Source organism: Clarias gariepinus, chromosome 23, assembly GCF_024256425.1.
Source record: "Clarias gariepinus isolate MV-2021 ecotype Netherlands chromosome 23, CGAR_prim_01v2, whole genome shotgun sequence".
Taxonomy (NCBI): Eukaryota; Metazoa; Chordata; class Actinopteri; order Siluriformes; family Clariidae; genus Clarias; species Clarias gariepinus.
The window spans coordinates 3,822,044-3,840,304 of record NC_071122.1 but is presented as its reverse complement, the minus strand read 5'-3'; the positions used below and the strand labels follow the sequence as shown (position 1 = coordinate 3,840,304).

The following is an 18,261-nucleotide window of genomic DNA, read 5'->3' as shown; positions in this document are numbered from 1 at the left end:
TTTTGTTATCATTCACATCCTCATTTTTAAAACAGCACTAAAATGATGATGCATATAAAAATGCACCAAAATTAAAATCAGAACAGCCTCACACACATGTAACACTCGCTGTTGGTCCAAAGTCGTGTGATTTTAAATTAATTATTATACTAGATCAGTGTGTGGAGTTGTTACTGTTGGTGTTGATGAGGTTTAGAACATTTAGCAGTCACCCTGCAAAACCCAGAACTTCTTACAGAAGAGCTTTGGAGTCTCAACCAGAAACCGGTCCTCACGCTGAAGCACTCGGACAGTGACTCAGAGCTACGACCAGCAGATCTAGGACAAATCTGTCACTTTATTTTATTGACGTTAATAAAAAAAATATTATTTCAACATAAGCAAACCAACATAAACCAAAGGACTTACACAAATAAGACAAGCCAAGGCATCCAAGACTCACCCCTGCTTGCAGGGAACAAGGGCCAGCCCATCTGGTCCCATCCCATGGAAAAGCCAATACAGCACAAATCACTGAAAAAATTCAATACTGGCCATGATAGAAGGACACCAGACCACCCAGTGCACCACAGTTTCAAAGAGGCCAAGAGACCAAGGCCCCGGACCCAGCATTTCTGAAGCATTTTTAAATCAGGCAAAAAAATTTGTTTTGGTTTAATTCATGAAAACATAAATAAATTCATTAAATTAGAGTTGATAAATGTTGTCTACAATATGTTATTAATGTTTTACAACATAGTATAAATAACTTTATAGTTAATTTTTACCATGCCAATGGTATTCATTATTTTCACAAGTCTGATCATTTGAGCAGTTCAATTGCTAAAATTTAATACAAACCTTAATAATATTAAAACAAATACTGCTTTTTAAATAAAGAAAGAAACAAATTCTGATATAAAAATACCTGATATTATTAATAAATATTTTTAATAGCTTCTGAGAACAGGAAATGAAGGGAAACAAAATTGGTCATTAAAATTTGTCGATATATTAAACGAAAAATCACAAATTAAAAACCAAATGACTTGTTTATATACTGGGAAGTTGATATGATGTGACACTTGAGCCTATTGTGATTTATGTTTAAATCTTTTGTTTAAAAAAGGTATGATATTTTTTTTTTTTTTGGACTGTTTTAAAAATATATGGAGTCTTGCGCCATCTTCAGGTGAGACACGGAATGACAAAAGGTAGCCAAATCTAACGCACAAAAAGCAAGCTTTTGTTGTTGAAATTGATTGTGTGTACAGCTGGAATGAGGTGTGATGATGATGATGATGATGATGATCACACAATCACTTCTTATAGCTCTGCCTTTTGTTTAAAACGTTGCTGCTTTTCTCTCTTTCTCCCTCACGCCCTTCTTTCTTCTTTTCTTTTCCCTTTTCACTGTGCTGAACTCTGGGAAGCAGCCCCACTGGGGCTTTAACACACACAGTCTTTCTTTCTTTTGCTCGCTCTTTCTCCTTTTTCTGGCATACACGTATAAACCGCTGGCTGGCTTACGCGCTCATGTTTTTTCTTAGTCTGTTTTTCCATCTTTACGTTTTTTCCCTTCTCTTGCGATTTTTTTATTCAGTTTCTCCTCCTCTACAGTCACGAGTTCCACGTGAAGCCGGTAAAAGCGCTCGTTACAGCGCGGGAGTCAGAGCGTTTATAACTTCTTTGTTTTCGTTTCCTCTTTTTCTTTTTTTTACTTCCAGCTTTTCCTCATTATCTTTCTCCTCCGTTTCCATCTGTCCTCTTCTGTCGTTTTCTTTTCTTTTACCCTTCTTCTTCTCCCTCATCCTTTTGCCTTTTCTTCATCCTTCTAGTCTTTTCTTTTTTGTTCTTTTGTATTAAATAAATTGTGGCAAAAAATATTTTGGTGAACAGGATAAAAAAATATTCACATTCTTATCAAAGCATCAATCTATTATATGTGTGACTGATTAAATATATTAATGAATTTGTTTATTTATTTATTTATTTTCTTTATTTTGATCATTTTTGTCCTTACATCGCTGTTATATTTTATTGCTGTACATTATTTACATATTTTAGTAAATGTCTCATCTGAGACTCTACAGTTTAAAATATACTTACTAGCCTTTAAAAAAAAAAAAATCTTTTTTTTTGTTCTTCTATCATATCCAATGCCCTCGACTTCACCTTGCAGCTTCTCTCTCTCTCTCTCTCTCTCTCTCTCTCTTTTCACCTGTCTTTCAACAAATCTTTTTTTTCTTTCTCTCTCTCTCTCTCTCTCTCACACACACACACACACAGTGACACACTGCAGGGAGCAGAGCTGCACAATTTCAGCCAGCTCGGCTCTCTCCACACCTTGAGGCAATTACACACACACACACACACACACACACATATATAAAGGCACACAGGAACGTAAATGGAGGGAGAAGTCAGACAGGAAAAGGGATTGCTTATTCGCTTTCTTTCCTCTGTTATTTCTTACAGTTTTTACATTATTTTTCTTACATGTTTCCTCATAAAATTTCAGTTACTCCATTCTAAAACAATCTTGTGTATTTTTCTACTCCTCCTTTTCTTTTTCTTCTTAATTTCTTAATCTGCCTTCCCATCTTCTCCCTTTATTTTTTTTCACTTTTTGTTTCTCATTTATCTTTTCTTGTTTTGTTTTTTTTTGTTATTCCACACATTGCTTTTCCACTAAATCTTCAAATCTCCTTTTTCTTTTAACTTCCTTCCTTCCACTGCCTGGGTTTGTATCAGGCAAGATTTTTATAGATTGCCCGCTAGACTTCTGAAGCTAATGCTCATAGTAATGTTAATTATTGATCTATTTCTCCTTTTCCTTGTCTTTGTAGATTTTTCTTTTTTGCCCAAAATACGAAAATTTAAATTCCCATAAAGAGACGCATAAATTTGTGGCTTTTATATGTGTCTCAACCCACAAACTCATAAAGTCTGTGGTTCTGTGTCACACTTTCAAATCAAGATTACCAGTGTAGACACACACACACACACACACACACACTAATGTGCTCGGCCAGAACCCAGAAATTCCAAAAGCTAAATTTCACATAAATAAATACAAGAGGAACAATGTGTCCTTCATCTTTCTTTCTCTCTCTCTTTCACACTTACTACCCCTTCGGTCTCTCTGTTTGTTTGTTTGTTTTTTGCAATATCTCTCTTTTGTGACTTTCTTTTATCTTTCTGTCATCTTTTTTTTTTGGTAATTAAAAATATTTATTACCTCTGTTTTAATTAATAAAGCTTTTTGAATTTATAATTCTCACAATTTAGTTTACAAAAATAATAGCTCTGCCCACTTTAAATTACCCAAGACACCTGAGTGGGTGTAACTTACACAGCGCCGCCATCTCTTTCTGAAGATCCGCACCATAACGTCCGAACAGTCTGCCGCTGGCCAGGAGATCAAAGGGCGCGTGGCTTCGCATCGGGTTGAAAGCAAATGGGTAAAATCCGGGCATATGACCCACAGGCCGCTCTCTGTTGGTTGCCATGGTAACAACCTGCTGTCAATTAGTGCTACAAAAGTGCCTTAGTTTAGGACAGAGGGGTCACAAGATGAAGTTCCACTCACTCCCTGTTTGTTTCCCTCAATGTTTTTTGTTTGTTTCTTTGTTGGTTGGTTTAATTGGATTACAGAAGGCTATCAGATTAGCATTACCATTTGAGCAATCAATCCATCATTGGACTCCTTTTCAGCAGCTGGGGTGTAACCTAAAAAAAGGAAGAAAACATCCACTTTAAATTTTGAAAGCTTTTATATACACAGTGGCTAAGTGGTTAGCACTGTCGCCTTCCACGTCTGGGTTATATATATATATATATATATATATATATATATATACCACCTTCTGTTATCACTAATAACTTAATGTTGCTAATGTTAATCTGTATAACTCAGTTTCAGTGTGTTTGTGAGCAAGTGAATGACTGTGTGTGTATGTGTGTGAGTGTGTGTGTGAGAGAGAGAGAAAGAGTGTTTGAATGTGTCAGTGACTGTGTGTATGTGTGTGCGTGTGAGTAAGTGACTGTGTGTGTGTGTGTGTGTGTGTGTGTGTGTGTGTGTGTGTGTGTGTGTGTGTGTGTGAGTGTGTGTGAGAGAGAGAGAGAGAGAGAGAGAGAGTGTGAATGGGTCATTGACTATGTGTGTGTGTGTGTGTGTGTGTGTGTGTGTGTGTGTGTGTGTGTGTGTGTGTGTGTGTGTGTGTGTGTGTGAATAAGTGACTGAATGTTTGTGTATGTTTGTGTGAGTGTATGAGAGAGGGAGAGAGAGAGTGTGTGTGAGTATGAGCTGATAAAGTGTAAGTTTTAGAGTTGAGTAAAGACTCTACAGTCACAGCTTTAAAGCCACACTGAAGCTCAGCTTCCTTTAAACTGACTGAACCTCAGCAGTGAAGTGCCTCAATGTTAAATGTAGAAATGCTTGTGGCCAAACTCTCCTTGACTGGCGGAGCTGCAGTGGATTTTACGTTACTTTTGGAATTAGACATGATGTCCTTAGATCAGTGAACAAAGCTCAGTCTGTTTAGGGGTAGAGCATGATGTGCATGTTACTACCTCGTGGTTTGCAGGAGAGGTGACGTGGCTGTAACCTAGAGAATCTGCCAGCCTTCTCATTTCCTGAATCAGACTGAATCATACTTACAGAATGCTCGGACCTGCAGCAGTTGCTCAGTACGCGAGTTCACTTTCTCGTGGCTGCTTTTACTCTTTACTCTAGCACTGTATCGTCTAAATACTGTAAATGTGCTGTGTTTTTTAAATAATTGTTTTGCTTATTTATACATTCTGCTACAGTAGCTGTTTCTACCTTCTTTATTAAAATGAGCTAGGTAGTTAAAAAGACAGAAGACATAAACGAAGAAAGAAAGAAAGAAAGAAAGAAAGAAAGAAAGAAAGACCATCAATCCCCTTTACAAGACCACAACAATTTCATCAGCAGTATGTAAAGTCACTGCTAAGAGAAAGAGGGGAAAATGACAGGAAGTAAAAGTAATGAAAGAAAAAACACTCACAAAAAAGAAAAGAAAACAGCAAAAAATGAACCACATTGTTCAGAGTCAGTGGACTAGCTCCAGCAGCCATTAGGGTGCCTGCTAATTTGAGCTGATTAGCATGAGTGGAGTGTGTATTGTGGTTATGATGATTAAACAAAGGACAGGATGTGTATAACTCAAAAGCAGTGGATCATCATCTGCATCATCATCATCATCATCATCAACTTCATCATCACCATTATCATCATCAGGAGCAACAGCAACACTCTCATTTATTAACACACTCCTTTTCACTAACATCACATCCTGCTGCGGGAACGCTAACAGATGCTACATTCATCACTCAACACATGCACATACACACATGCACATGCATGTCGGCACATGCGCACTCTCTCTCTCTCTCTTTCTCTCTCTTTCTCTCCCTACCTCTCTCTCATACACACACGCACCCATGGTTTTAAGCTATTATTTTAAGAAAGAAAAAGGAAGAAAGAAAAAAAGAAGGAAAGAAATATGAGCTAAAATGAGCTCAAAAGTGATTAAAAAAAATTATTGAAGGTTAAAAATTGCCAGACAGAAAGAAATTAATACAGAAAAACATTAGGGGGCAAGGACCAAAGACACGACACGAAGTAAAAACATCAAAAAGAAAAATTTAAACAAATTATAAAAAGAAAAAAATTAAAAAGATAATGTGAAAGATAGAAATTAAAAATTTTAGAATACAAACACTACTAATTTGGTGTTTTGTTTGTTTGTGTGTTTGATTGTGTGTTTGATTAATTGATTAATTTATTAATTGATTTGTTTATATTTTTTGCAAACATTATTTTTTGTAAACATTTTGTAAACATCTAAGCTCTTCCTGTTGATAAAGTTAATGGTGCATCTTTTTGTCAGTTAGTTACCAGAAGTTATTTGGTGAGTAAATGTTGATTTTCATGTTGGTGTGTAATAATTTTTTCTCTCTCTTAGAATATGGGCTGAGAATCAGCTGAGAATATGTGCATCAACTATAGTGCACATGGAGAAAAAAAAATATTGGGAAAAAGAAAATTGAAAATTTTGATGACATATATATCCAGAATCTCAAAATATTAGAATATTTTCAATCAAACTATCAAAATTTAAATATTTCCTAAGGTCAATCATACTTTAAAATACAGAAATTCTGAAAAAGTATGGTAATTATTCACCCAGTACTTGCTCACGGGTCCTTCAGCATGACTCAATGCACCAGTCTGGTGATCAGTCTGTAACATTGCTGAGGTTTTATTGAAGACCAGATTTCGTTAATAGCAGCCATCAGCTCGTCTGTATTGCTGGGTCGGGTGTTTCTCATCTACCTCTTGACAGTAACCTGTAGATTTTCTGTGGGATTCAGATAAGGTAAGTTGGCTGGACAATCAAGCACAATGATATCAAGGTCAGCAAACCAGTTAGTGGTAGTTTTGGCACTGTGGGCACTGTGGTGCTAAGTCCTGCTGGAAATCTGCATCTTCATGCTTCTGTTTGATGACAAGCTTTATGAAGTACTCTTTAATCTCCTGGTAGATGCTACATTGACTTTGGACTTGATATTCAATTCAATTCAATTTTATTTGTATAGCGCTTTTAGCAATTTTCATTGCCGCAAAGCAGCTTTACACAGTCAAAAGAATTATTTAAGTTTGTATGAAATGTGAATTTGTATGAATCAAAATGGTCAGTTATATGGTTAGATATAACACAGTGGACCAACACTAGCAGATGACATGGCAACCCAAATCATCACAGACTGTCGAAACTAAATTTCAAGTAGCTTAAATTCTGTTCTTTCCCCCTCTTCCTCCAGACTCTGGGAGCTTGATTAGCAAATGAAATGCAAAAATTTCTTTAATCTAAAAGAGGATTTTTCCCGGCTGAACAACAGGCCAGTTTTTTCCCCCTTAGCTCTGGAGAAATCATCAGTTGTAGGCTATTTCCTAAAGACATCTGTGCTCTTAATACGCTAACTCCAGCCTCACTCCACTCCTTGTGAAGCTCTTCCAAGGTTTTGAATCAGTTTTGCTCAACAATCTTCTTATGGCTTAAGCCATTCCTGTTGCTTGTAAACTTTTTCCTAACACACTTTTTCCTTCCAGTCAGCTTTCCGCGAATCTGCAGCACTCTGTGAACATCCAGCCCTTTCAGTAATCACCTTTGATGACCCTCTTTGTAGAAGGTGTCTCTGATCATCTTCAGGACAGCTGTCAAGTCAGAAGTTTTCCTAATGCATGTACTGAACTGGCTGAATAATGTATGAATTATACTATTAATTAAATTAGTATGAATAATAATTTTATTATTAATTGGATTTTTTTCTGTTCAGGGTATTTTCATATTTTATATTTTATAATCCATAATTGTCAAAATTAAAACGGCTTAAAATATTTTATATTATAGTATATGTAATGAATCTAGAAATTACGAGATTTACTTTCACTTTTTAAATTAAATTACAAAAGAAAGTATATATTTTCAATGATTAATTTTAGTTAAAGAATATAAAGATTTTTTTGAGATGTACTGTAAACACCTAAAAACACCTTTGAGTTGTTATTCAGCCATCTCCACTCTGCAGTGACCACGTCCTAAATCACCTATGCTGGTTGCCATAGAGACCACAATTGCTGCAGTGCATTATGGGTATTGTTTAATGTAAATGTCTTTACTGGCCACAAGGCCACAGCGTTGGTATTTTTTGGCTCCTTGCACTAAAATAAAACGAGTAATAACTCACAGAAATAACCACACACACACACACACACACAAACTGGTGGAGTGTATCTCCACTACAATCCTCATCCATTTTTTTAAGTCCACGTTTATATATTTTTTTAAAAATCAATAAAAACAACTAATAAAATTTAGTTGCACGATACGATGAGCGGGCCCAAGCAACCTGCGTCGTCACCAGCCCGGGTGCACCACACAATCTGTGTGTTTTTTGAGCATGTTAAGACCTCTAAAAAGCCATCGTCGCCCGGGTACAACGCACTACTTGCACACTGTTTACTTGGATTATCTTTGTATAATGTTAAAAAATGTATCTTAAATATTTAAGCAGCGTGTGTGTGTGTGTGTGTGTGTGTGTGTGTGTGTGTGTGTGTGTGTGTGTGACAAGTGAATGTGATTGTGCGCATTTGTGTGTGTGTGTGCGTCTGTGTGTTAACAATTGTGATGTGTATGTTAGTGTGTGTGATGTGTGTAATGCGTGTGTGACATGTGAGTGTGTGTGAGAGAGAGATACGTGTGTGTGATAAATGTGTTTGTGTGCGTTTTTATGTGGGGTGTGAGTCTGTGTTAACATTTGTGATGTGTGTGTTAGTATGTGTGTGATGTGTGTGAGTGAGACATGTGACTTGTTTGTGTGTCAGTGTGTGTGTGACGAGTGAATGTGTTTGTGCGTGTTTGTGTGCGGTGTGTGAGTTTGTGAGAGAGAGAACATTTGTGATTTTAAAAAGCTGTCTATTGCCTTTAGATCACATAGGCCTGGTTTGCTGACAAATGTATTAATTTCCTAAGAGGAGTACATCAAATTCCATCTGGTGCATTTTCGCGAACGACCCAAAATAACAGACTTCCCGTTGAGTTGAGCCCATGACATGCAATGCGAAAGTTGGTGGCTCAATGAGCTCTAAATGTGTATCGTGTTTTGCTTGCATTATATAGACAATAATTTTCTAAATAAATATTATCCTGCTGGTGATGTAATGAACTCCAAATCCCAGCATGCCTCTGGACTCACCCACCATCTGACCAGTAAAATAACACCAGAAAATGTTTCACAATCAAACACTCCTCCATATACCTCCATCTTAATATTTCTCCAGGCCAAGTATCCCAAGTTTTGGGTGTTATCTAGGTATTTTACTGACCTTTAAGCAAAACAGAACATATACTGTATTCTCCTGTTTTATGGAGATTTCTGTTTAACCATTGACTAGTTTTGGAAGAGTAAAAAAAGAAAATCAAGTAACATTTGTGTTTTTAGTTGTTGGGTTATTCTTATTACAACCAGCTACATCAAGAGACTACAATGGGAGACACTTTTTGAATAGATTAAAGGTTGGGCTATGTCAACCCTAGAAAAATATAATTAACTGAGCCCACAAACAATACTACATGACCTGACTTTAATATATTTCAATATTATTAGTTAAGTCATCTTAAGATTTTGAACTAATTCACTTTGTGTCAACTAAACAGCAATGTAAAATATTTTGTTTGGCCAGCAACCTTCAACTTTCTCAGTTTTTTTTTTTTTAACAGTGTGTCTTACACTATGATCAGAGTAATTAGTCAAAATAATATCATAGTAAAAGTTTTTAAAAAAGCATAAAAGACAGGTGAAAGAAAGGAAAAAAATAATGAAAGAGGTAAAAAAATGAAAAGAATGAAAGAATAAATAAAAAATTTGGAAAAATTAAGAATAAAAGATGAAAAAGTAAGATGAAAAAGAAAAAAGAAGAAAAAGGCAGAATATAGAAAAAAGGAAAAAAGAAAAAAACAATGAAAATATAAAATATAAAAAATATTAAATATAAACAAGGGAAGGAAAAAATGAAGTTTAAAAATAAAAAAAAACATTTAGGAAAAGAAAAAATAAAGATGGCAAAGTAAAAATTCAAAGAGAATTAAAGGAAATAGAACAAAAAAAAAAAAAGTCTTCTCTGTTAAGACAGACTGAAATCTGATTGATATGTCATGCATAAATATGTGAAGCAGCTCATTGTGTTTAAAGTGCCAGTGCGCCTCAGTGCCACTAAGATAGTGATAGAGTTACAGACACTCCAAAAATCACACGTTTATGTCAGTTTAAAAAATACCAATATATAGTATGTAATACTTCCCATTTTGGCAATATAAAACTATAAAAATTGTGTCTTTTTAAGTCTAAAAAGACAAAAATTTTAAATTATGTCTATTTAATTATAATATTGTTTTGTGATATTAAACTATTACAAAAATGACTGATGGCCATAGGTTGTAGAAAAGTAAAAAAAACAAAACAAAACAGTTTTTCATATTTTCACACACTATTTAATAAAAAGATAGGGGAAACGTTTCAAATCATTTAATGAATTAAAATTTGCACCCTGTCCAGAGTGTACCCCGCCTTGTGTCCAAAGCCTCCTGACAGGCTCCAGGTCCTGGACTCTAAATAAAGTATAAAGGCGATTCTAAATACAGTATAAAGACGATGAGTAAGTGAATTTAAATTGAAGGTTTACATCAACTCCTGCACTAATTAACATGCAAAAAAACAGATAACCTTAAACACAGCACAGAGAGCACAGCTGTGTTAAGTACTAAAATGAAGAAGCAGCAAACAATACAAAACAATAAAATGAAGAATACACCAAAGAACATGAGAGGGCCCCCAAAGCAGGGCCTACTAACCAGCAAATAATTAAATAATCACACAAACCCAGGGACAAAAAAGTTTTTTTGTAATTTTATAAAACCAGTTATTCTGGAGAACTGGGACAAAACATGTCCAGCACATAATATTGTGTTTTTCCTGTAAAATTCAGAAAGAATCCATATGTTTAATTATGATCAATTTTATAAGCTGAATCAGCTTGGCAGGACAAAATAGTTTTTCAGTCCTACTTTTTTTCAATGATTTTTATTTTCATAAATTGTCCCCACTAGACTTAAGAAAGCCCTAATACAGAACAAAAGTTCACATTTTCAAATAGCTAAAAAAAACTGATTAAAATATATTTTTTAAAAATCACTTATTGCATGCTAAGTAAAATAAGTATATTTTAATTAATTAATTCTTGTTAAAAAATAATTCACTACATCAATTCTAATTTTTTATTTGCTGAATCTGTGTCCTGAGTTTCTGTCAATGTCATCAGAATAAATAATGTCTGACAATCTTGTGGTAAACCAAAACTCCCCCCTTCATGACTCCCTGTTTGTTCTATAACCTGTTCAACTACTCAGTTCCTTGTAAGTTTGATCATTTTTTAGATTTTAAAGATTTGACATTGATACTGCTGTCTTAAATTAGAAAAAATTTAAGAATATTTTTAGTAAACTTAATGAATTTCAAGCACATTAAATATAGTTGCGAGCAACAATGAGTGGGCCCAGGCAGATCACCCCACCCCCGGGCACACCTGAAGGACAGTGGGCCCACTGGGTGCTTGCATGTGAACAGTGGGGATTTTATGTCAAGACCTCTAAAAAGCCCCAGGTGCTGGAAAAAAGCATCACACTATGATGTCACAGATGTGGAAGTAGGTTTAATTTTACTACTATATGTGTAGAAAAGAGATGCAATATTATGGTTTCCATCATTTTTTATATATTTACGTATGTATGGCCAGTCCGCCACTGATTGCGAGTAACTTGGTCTGCGAGCATTTGGCAAGATGCCAATAACTCTTCTCTCTCTGGCGCGCTGCAGGATTATGGGTAATCGTCTCCCATGCTCAGTCTCAGTGCGTGTGCGTCGCTCGTATAGTCAATATACGTGTGCATATACAGTGCATCCGGAAAATATTCACAGTGCATCCCATTTTTGCACATTTTGTTATGTCACAGACTTATTCTAAAATGGATTAAACTTATTTTTCCGAACTTCTTCCACTTATGGATGATGGAGGCCACTGTGCTCATTGGGACCTCTTCCTTTGTCTTCATGCTCGGTTTGTGCTCTGACATGAACAGTCAACTGTGGGACCTTATATAGACAGGTGTGTGCCTTTCCAAATCATGTCCAATCAACTTAGATCCAATTAAGCTACAGAAACATCTCAAGGATGATCAGGGGAAACAGGATGATCAGGGGAAACAGGATGCGTCTGAGCTCAATTTTGAGCTTCATGGCCAAGGCTGTAAATACTTATGTACACGTGCTTTCTCAATTTTCATATTTTTAATAAATTAGCAAAAATCTTAAGTACTGTAAACTTTTTTCATGTTGTCATGATGGGGTGTTGTGTGTAGAATTCTGACCCCTAGGGTTTAATCCATTTTAGAATAAGGCTGTGACATAACAAAATGTGGAAAAAGTGTTGCGCTGTGAATACTTTCCGGATGCACTGTACAGTTAACTATAACAATGTGACCACGGGTGTGTGTGTGTGTGTGCACGTAAAGCAAAAGCAAGCGTCATTAGAGAGGTTCCTTGTTAAAGATCCAGAGTCTCTCTCTCTCTGTAATAAAGCAGAGATTCCGTTAGAGTGTGTGTGAAAGTCTACCAGAAACACTCTAACAGAAACACTGCTCGGTCGCAGTTCTTTTTAAAGGTGGAGTGCTGGTTAATTTGTTTTATTTTCATTTTACAGCAGATTCTGTTAGTGTGTGCACGCACTTAAGTGTTATTAGAGAGATTCATTGCTAAAAAATGTTTCTCGATAGAGAGTTGTTTCTGTTAGCGTGTGTGTGTGTGTGTGTGTGTGTGTGTGTGTGTTTGTGTAGACCCCTCTTTTGAGTGTTTTGATATACAAGCACACCTTCGGAATGAATTATGTTCGCAATCCAAGGTTTGACTGTAATTGTGAAACTGTTCATCTTCAGGGAATCTCACCCACAACAGCAACTAATGTTTAATAAAAGATGGACAATGCCTCAGGTGAGCCTATGTCGCTAGTACGGCTAGCTTGCATTGCCAACATTATCTGAGAATAAAGCTGAGCATGTAACATGCTGTAAATCACACATTTCTCTGAACAGGCCACACCCACAAGCAACAACAAGAGCAGTAATTACACACAAACTTTATTCTTGTGGATTTAATGTGCATTATCTGTGGGTAGTCTGTACCTGCTAGGACACTAGCCATGCTGCGATGCACTGTCAGATATAATTCTTTAGTTTAAAGCACCTTATACAGTACAGTAGCTAACGTGTTTTTTTTCCTAGTTTCTTTCCAGAAGTTGCAGTGCATTCTGGAAGTTATTCCTCCAATTTTAATTAGTAACATGTTGGGGATCAGATGAAAAAGGTGGTCTGTATGTGCATGCATGTGTGTTTTGCAGGTCCCAAAAGCATATAAAAAAGGTTTACCCCAACACCCTACTCCCTATACCGTTCTGCCTGCTCACTATCATTCGCCCCATCCTTTCCCCCATCCCCCACTTCCTATACCATACTCCCTGCTCACTATTCCTTGCCACTAACTCCTACTCCCTATTCTATACCCCTATTCCCTACCCAGTATTCCATTCTGCCTAATCCCTGTCTCTTACCCCATATATCCTGCTCCCTATCCGCTATGTCTAATTTTCTACTCCATACTCTCTACTCCCCATGCTCTACACTTTATTCCCTTCCCATCCCTTACCCTCACACTTGTATTTTATATCCTCTAATCTCTATCACTTAGCCCCTTTCCCCTATACACTACAGGATCATTAACATTATGTACACTAAAGCACACTTACCTTATACAGTATACAGTATATATGAATGCTTTTTAAAGAGGGTGTCAATAATTCTAAAGCTCACTGTAGATACAGATGCTGCCACATATACACAAGTGAGTACTCAGAACTGGAGGCAGACCGAGCACTTTAACTTTTTTTCCTTTTATCCCATTTTACTCATTTTTTCCATGAAAACCTTTCGCTGTTACTAAACCTGGAACCAGCACCATGTTTTAGAACATTGCAGCCCACCCTGCTTCCTGCAGTTTTATGCCGTCTATATGTTACGTGTGTGAAGTTTTACAGCATACATTAAAGGGAACTTATTGATAAAGCTGTTCGACACATTTCAGTTTCATGTGTGAGTTCATACAAGTTCATTTACAGAGCAATAATGTCATAAAATTGTTTTTCCAGTATATTTTTTTTCCATTTTCTCCCCCAGTTTTTAGCACAGATGCTGCAGAGATCCAGCTATGTAATTCCTCACAGACAGGTGTGCTGTTATGTTCCCAGCATGGCCGTAAAAAAAACTCCTCGACATCTTGTTTGATATTCCTGCAATGAGTCAGAACCAGATGAGTTCTGTGGGGACGCCGGGGTTATTATGCATAAAGTTCTGCCCCGTCCATATGGCTTAAAGTGTGTTGCCGAATCTGGTGCCACATTTTTAATAAATCACTGCAGATGTTATGTAATTAATATCATGGGACCTTTAAGAGGTGACATCTTAAAGAATGTCTCTGTAACGTTACCCTGCATTAATACTGACTGTGACAAATCATCAGGAAGTTGTTTGTGTTTTTACTTAAAGTCACATATTTCTACAAAAACAAGGAGGGTTTTTATTTTATTTTATTTTTTTTGCTTGGTTCTTATTTGCTACTGAATACTCTTAGTGCCAAAGACAGCAAACTATAAGCTTCCCCTGTTTGTTCCTCTGGTTGTAATCCCTAAATGTTCCCTCTAAGAGAGATATTTCTAAAGAAAGGTTCTACAGGGATCCCATATGTATTTGTAAACTTGTAGATTTTTAACAACACATAGTTACAGTTACAGAGTCAAATGTTAAGGGTCCTAGAACCTTACAATAGAACATTCCTCTATTAGACAGGGTTCCAAGTACAATAGTTAAGGGAACTAGTTAATATTGGAGCTACACAACAAGATGGTCTAACTTAATGTTATGGGTAAAAATCTTCATTGGTTACATGTTTTACTGTAAATGTGTAAAACCTAAGGCACCTGAAACTGTTAACCATCTAAAGAATATGTAATGTTATACCGTTATGCGGCATTTATTCTAAACTGGGCTACCAAGAGGCCACAGCAACTCTGAAGTTGTTGCAGGAATTGATAGAAAGAGTGCATGTAAAAACAATATCACAAATTCTACACAAACATTGTTTGTTCGAGAGGGTATGAATGTCTCGGCATGGCATGGTTGAAGCCCATTGAAAATGGAGTGACTTGAAGACTGCACCAAATGGTCACCATCAAATTGAACTCAGCTTGAGCAGTTCTGCAAAAAAAGAGTGGGCAAATACTAGATGTGCAAAGATTTGTGTACCATTGAGAAGGTGATTAACTTCACTGGTGTTTGCAGATCATTTATAGGAGGGGAGTGATCCTGTTTTTTTTTTATTATTATTATTTGTTATATCTTTCACTCAGATGTTTATTCAGTTGTATAAATAAAAACTGGGTATGTATAATTACTATTATTATTATTATATAATACTATTAATAGTATTATAATTTGTCTAGATCACCGTTGTTGAGGATCAATTATTCAACAAACTGCACGAGGCATACCAGGTTTTCTTTTTTTTTTTTCATTTTTACAAAATGCATAGGAGTAAATGTATAGTTGAAATTATACCATTATCTGTATCAATGCAACCCTGGTAAAAATTTACCAAAGGAACATGTTTGAAAACATTCTTCCGACTAAGGGTGTAGCATCTTTTACACTTCACTCTCTCTGAAGCCCTTTAAACTGGGTTTATTTTCTCAAAAAATGTGGCGTATAAAGACAATTTATGACCACTGTTATTTCTGAGATGACACAATCTTTGAGAAAACTTACTGGATACATATTTGATTTTTTTAACCTTCTTTATTAACGACAGAACCTTGGAGATGGCGAATCGATGATGTCATTAGGCAGAACGGCGGTGAGACAAACAACGCTTTCAGCCAGGTGAGAGAAAGGAACCTTTTATGCTCGCTAATGACTTCAGTTTTGCACATTTCCATGCAACAGGAAGGACACTGTTAAATAGCTATAAAACACACATGCATGCACACACATATACACAAACGCACACGTGTGCACGCACATGCACATGTCTGGAAAACCCTGAGCTCAGGGCGAGTAATTGTGCTGACAAAATAAGGGCAGTAAATCAGGGTTTTAAGGAGGGTACGAACCTTAAACTAAAGGACATGGTGTACAACTCACACACACAGGCAGCACAGGGACTTTCACATGGATTGTCTAGATAGTAAATTTAGAAAACACACACACAAACACCCTAAAGTTGTTTGTTTCACACCCCAAAGGTTTCATTATGACCAATGTTTTAAAAGGTGCTTTTTTCGAAGAGTTTTCAGGTAGAACTCTGTTGTTCGTGAAAGAGTCTTAACCAAAGGTCATCTTACATGTGCTTCTGAGGGTATCTCCCTGCGAAAAATCTAACTAAAACCCTAAATCAAAGGAGTCCAAGTAGATTAAAGAAGGTTTAACTTACCCAAAGAACCCTTGAGGAAATTTTCTTATTCTTATTCTATTGTCCTTCCTGTTGTCATCTCAAAAGGAGGATCCCAACATTCCTGGGTTCCACGAATTGTGAAATTGTCAGCATAATGGCATCTAGAGTGTCCAGTAAGGAGCTCTCCTATATCACAGCTCTATATGACTTTTTACCTGTACAGGTGGATACGAACAAAAGAACATCAAATTAAAATATTTTAACTTATATTTGTAGAATTTGGTAGAGTTTTGTTTTTTGTTGTTACTTTTTTGCAAATAAAAAATAATAAAATAAAAAAAAAAGCTGGATTTCAGCTCTGATTAATGAACACACTTTAATACACTTACAATTGTAAGAGTGGATTTTTTGTTTTCTCAAAAAGCTGTTACGTTTATGATTCGTTCAGCTCCAGTGCACAATAACTCCAATTTATGAAGGCTGTTATGTTGTAAAAGTAGCTGGAAAGTGTGTGTAAATATCTTTAAGTGCCACGGCGGGTGCTGTGTACGATACGTTTAATCCAATGTAATCTAACGACTCTTTTTAGAAGAACAAAGAAAAAACACATTTAAATTGTTGTGATTGTTTTATTAGGGATCTAAGTGAACTTTGGTGAACTTCCATCATGATTATGTGCAAGTTCAGGAAGAATATTAAATTTTTTTGGTTGTTTCAGGTTTTCTAATTTTAGCTGATTTTTGTGAACAGTATCTTGATGAGCCTCTCACTATAAACAATTATAATGATCTTATAATTTTGTTCACTACCAGAACAAACTTTCTGCAAGTACAAAGACAACAGGACCTTTGTTTGGGCTGACAATACCCTTGTGTTCTAGTTAAAAGTGGCTCTGCTGTTAAAAACACCAGAGAATTTATCATATTCATAATTCTTCATAAAAACATGTTGTACATTTAAAGCCTATTAAAATGTTTTATTAATTTTATTATTATTATTATTATTATTATTATTATTATTATTATTTTGCTTTACACAGCAAAAAAACTTGTTAGTTTTGTTTTTTTTTTACTTTTGGTTACTTTATTTTAAAACAAACTAAAAAAAACAAACTAAATAATTCATTTCACAGTTTTGTTTGTTTGTTGATAAAGAATACAATGATGTCACATTGAATCAGCCATTTGAAGATGTTCTGGGCAGGGCTTCAGTTATTCATGTCAACATCTACTGTACAATGACGGAATAGAAAAAGATTTAATACAACATTCCTATGTAATCTTATTTTGAATATATATTTTTAAATTGTGGTACATTTTCATACAGAATGCAGGCAGCCATAACTCCACCGCCTGACTTTAGCATTCTCAACTTTTCATCCAAATCGAGTCAGTTTGTTAGTGTATGGTCACTTAAGATTGCTCACATATTTGCCTTTAGGAGGTGACTTAAGAGGACAAAGTCTTACTTTTGATATAGATACTCAAATTACATTACAATAGTAAAATTTAAACATACATACGAACAAATAAAGCCATGTTTTTTTTTTTTAATGGGGGAAAAAAACATTGTGTCAGCACCTTTTCTGAAGTTTAGAGACACTTAACAGACAGATATGATACTCTCAATGGGAGTGTGTGTCCGTTGCTGGAATGTATAGTGTGTGTGTGTGTGTGTGTGTGTATGTGTGTGTGTGCGTGTGCGTGTGTGTGTGTGTGTGTGCGTGTGTGTAGGGAAGTGATGAGAAGAGACATAGAGGAGACAGACAGCATTTTTGCTCAACGTGGCTGTCTCTTAAAAAAAACCGAATAGAATATGCTGAGAAAAAGATGCAGTTAAAGTTGCAGTACGTAGATATATAAGTAGAAATATAATATATAATAAATAGAAATATTTTTTTAAAATTTCAAATATTGAGTCAGGAAGGAAAAAAAATTATAAAAAAAAAATTATAAGGTCACAGCACTATGGTAAACCTTAACCATATTAAATAAAAGAAGTACTAAAATTGCTTAAAACTAACAAAGCTGAAAGTCACATGTCTGAGCTAATTGTGCATGCTAACCATCAATCATACAATCACGTTGCTTTTATGAAGTTTAATATATAGCAACTCTTCTTTAAAGATGTCCCGACAAACAT

The 18,261-nt window shown here is 35.6% G+C and overlaps 1 protein-coding gene across 1 annotated transcript in view; it reads right to left on the bottom strand.

The window, feature by feature from the left end:
• The window catches only part of LOC128511618 (retinoic acid receptor gamma-A-like), a 39,722-nt gene that overhangs the window by 18,845 nt on the left and 2,616 nt on the right, over positions 1–18,261 (bottom strand). The window contains exons 2-3 of the mRNA XM_053484554.1: positions 16,159–16,334; positions 3,335–3,711 (exon numbers count right to left, since the gene is read on the bottom strand). Coding sequence (XP_053340529.1) covers positions 3,335–3,491 — 157 coding nt within the window. The 5' untranslated portion in view covers positions 3,492–3,711; positions 16,159–16,334. The remainder of the gene's footprint in view (positions 1–3,334; positions 3,712–16,158; positions 16,335–18,261) is intronic.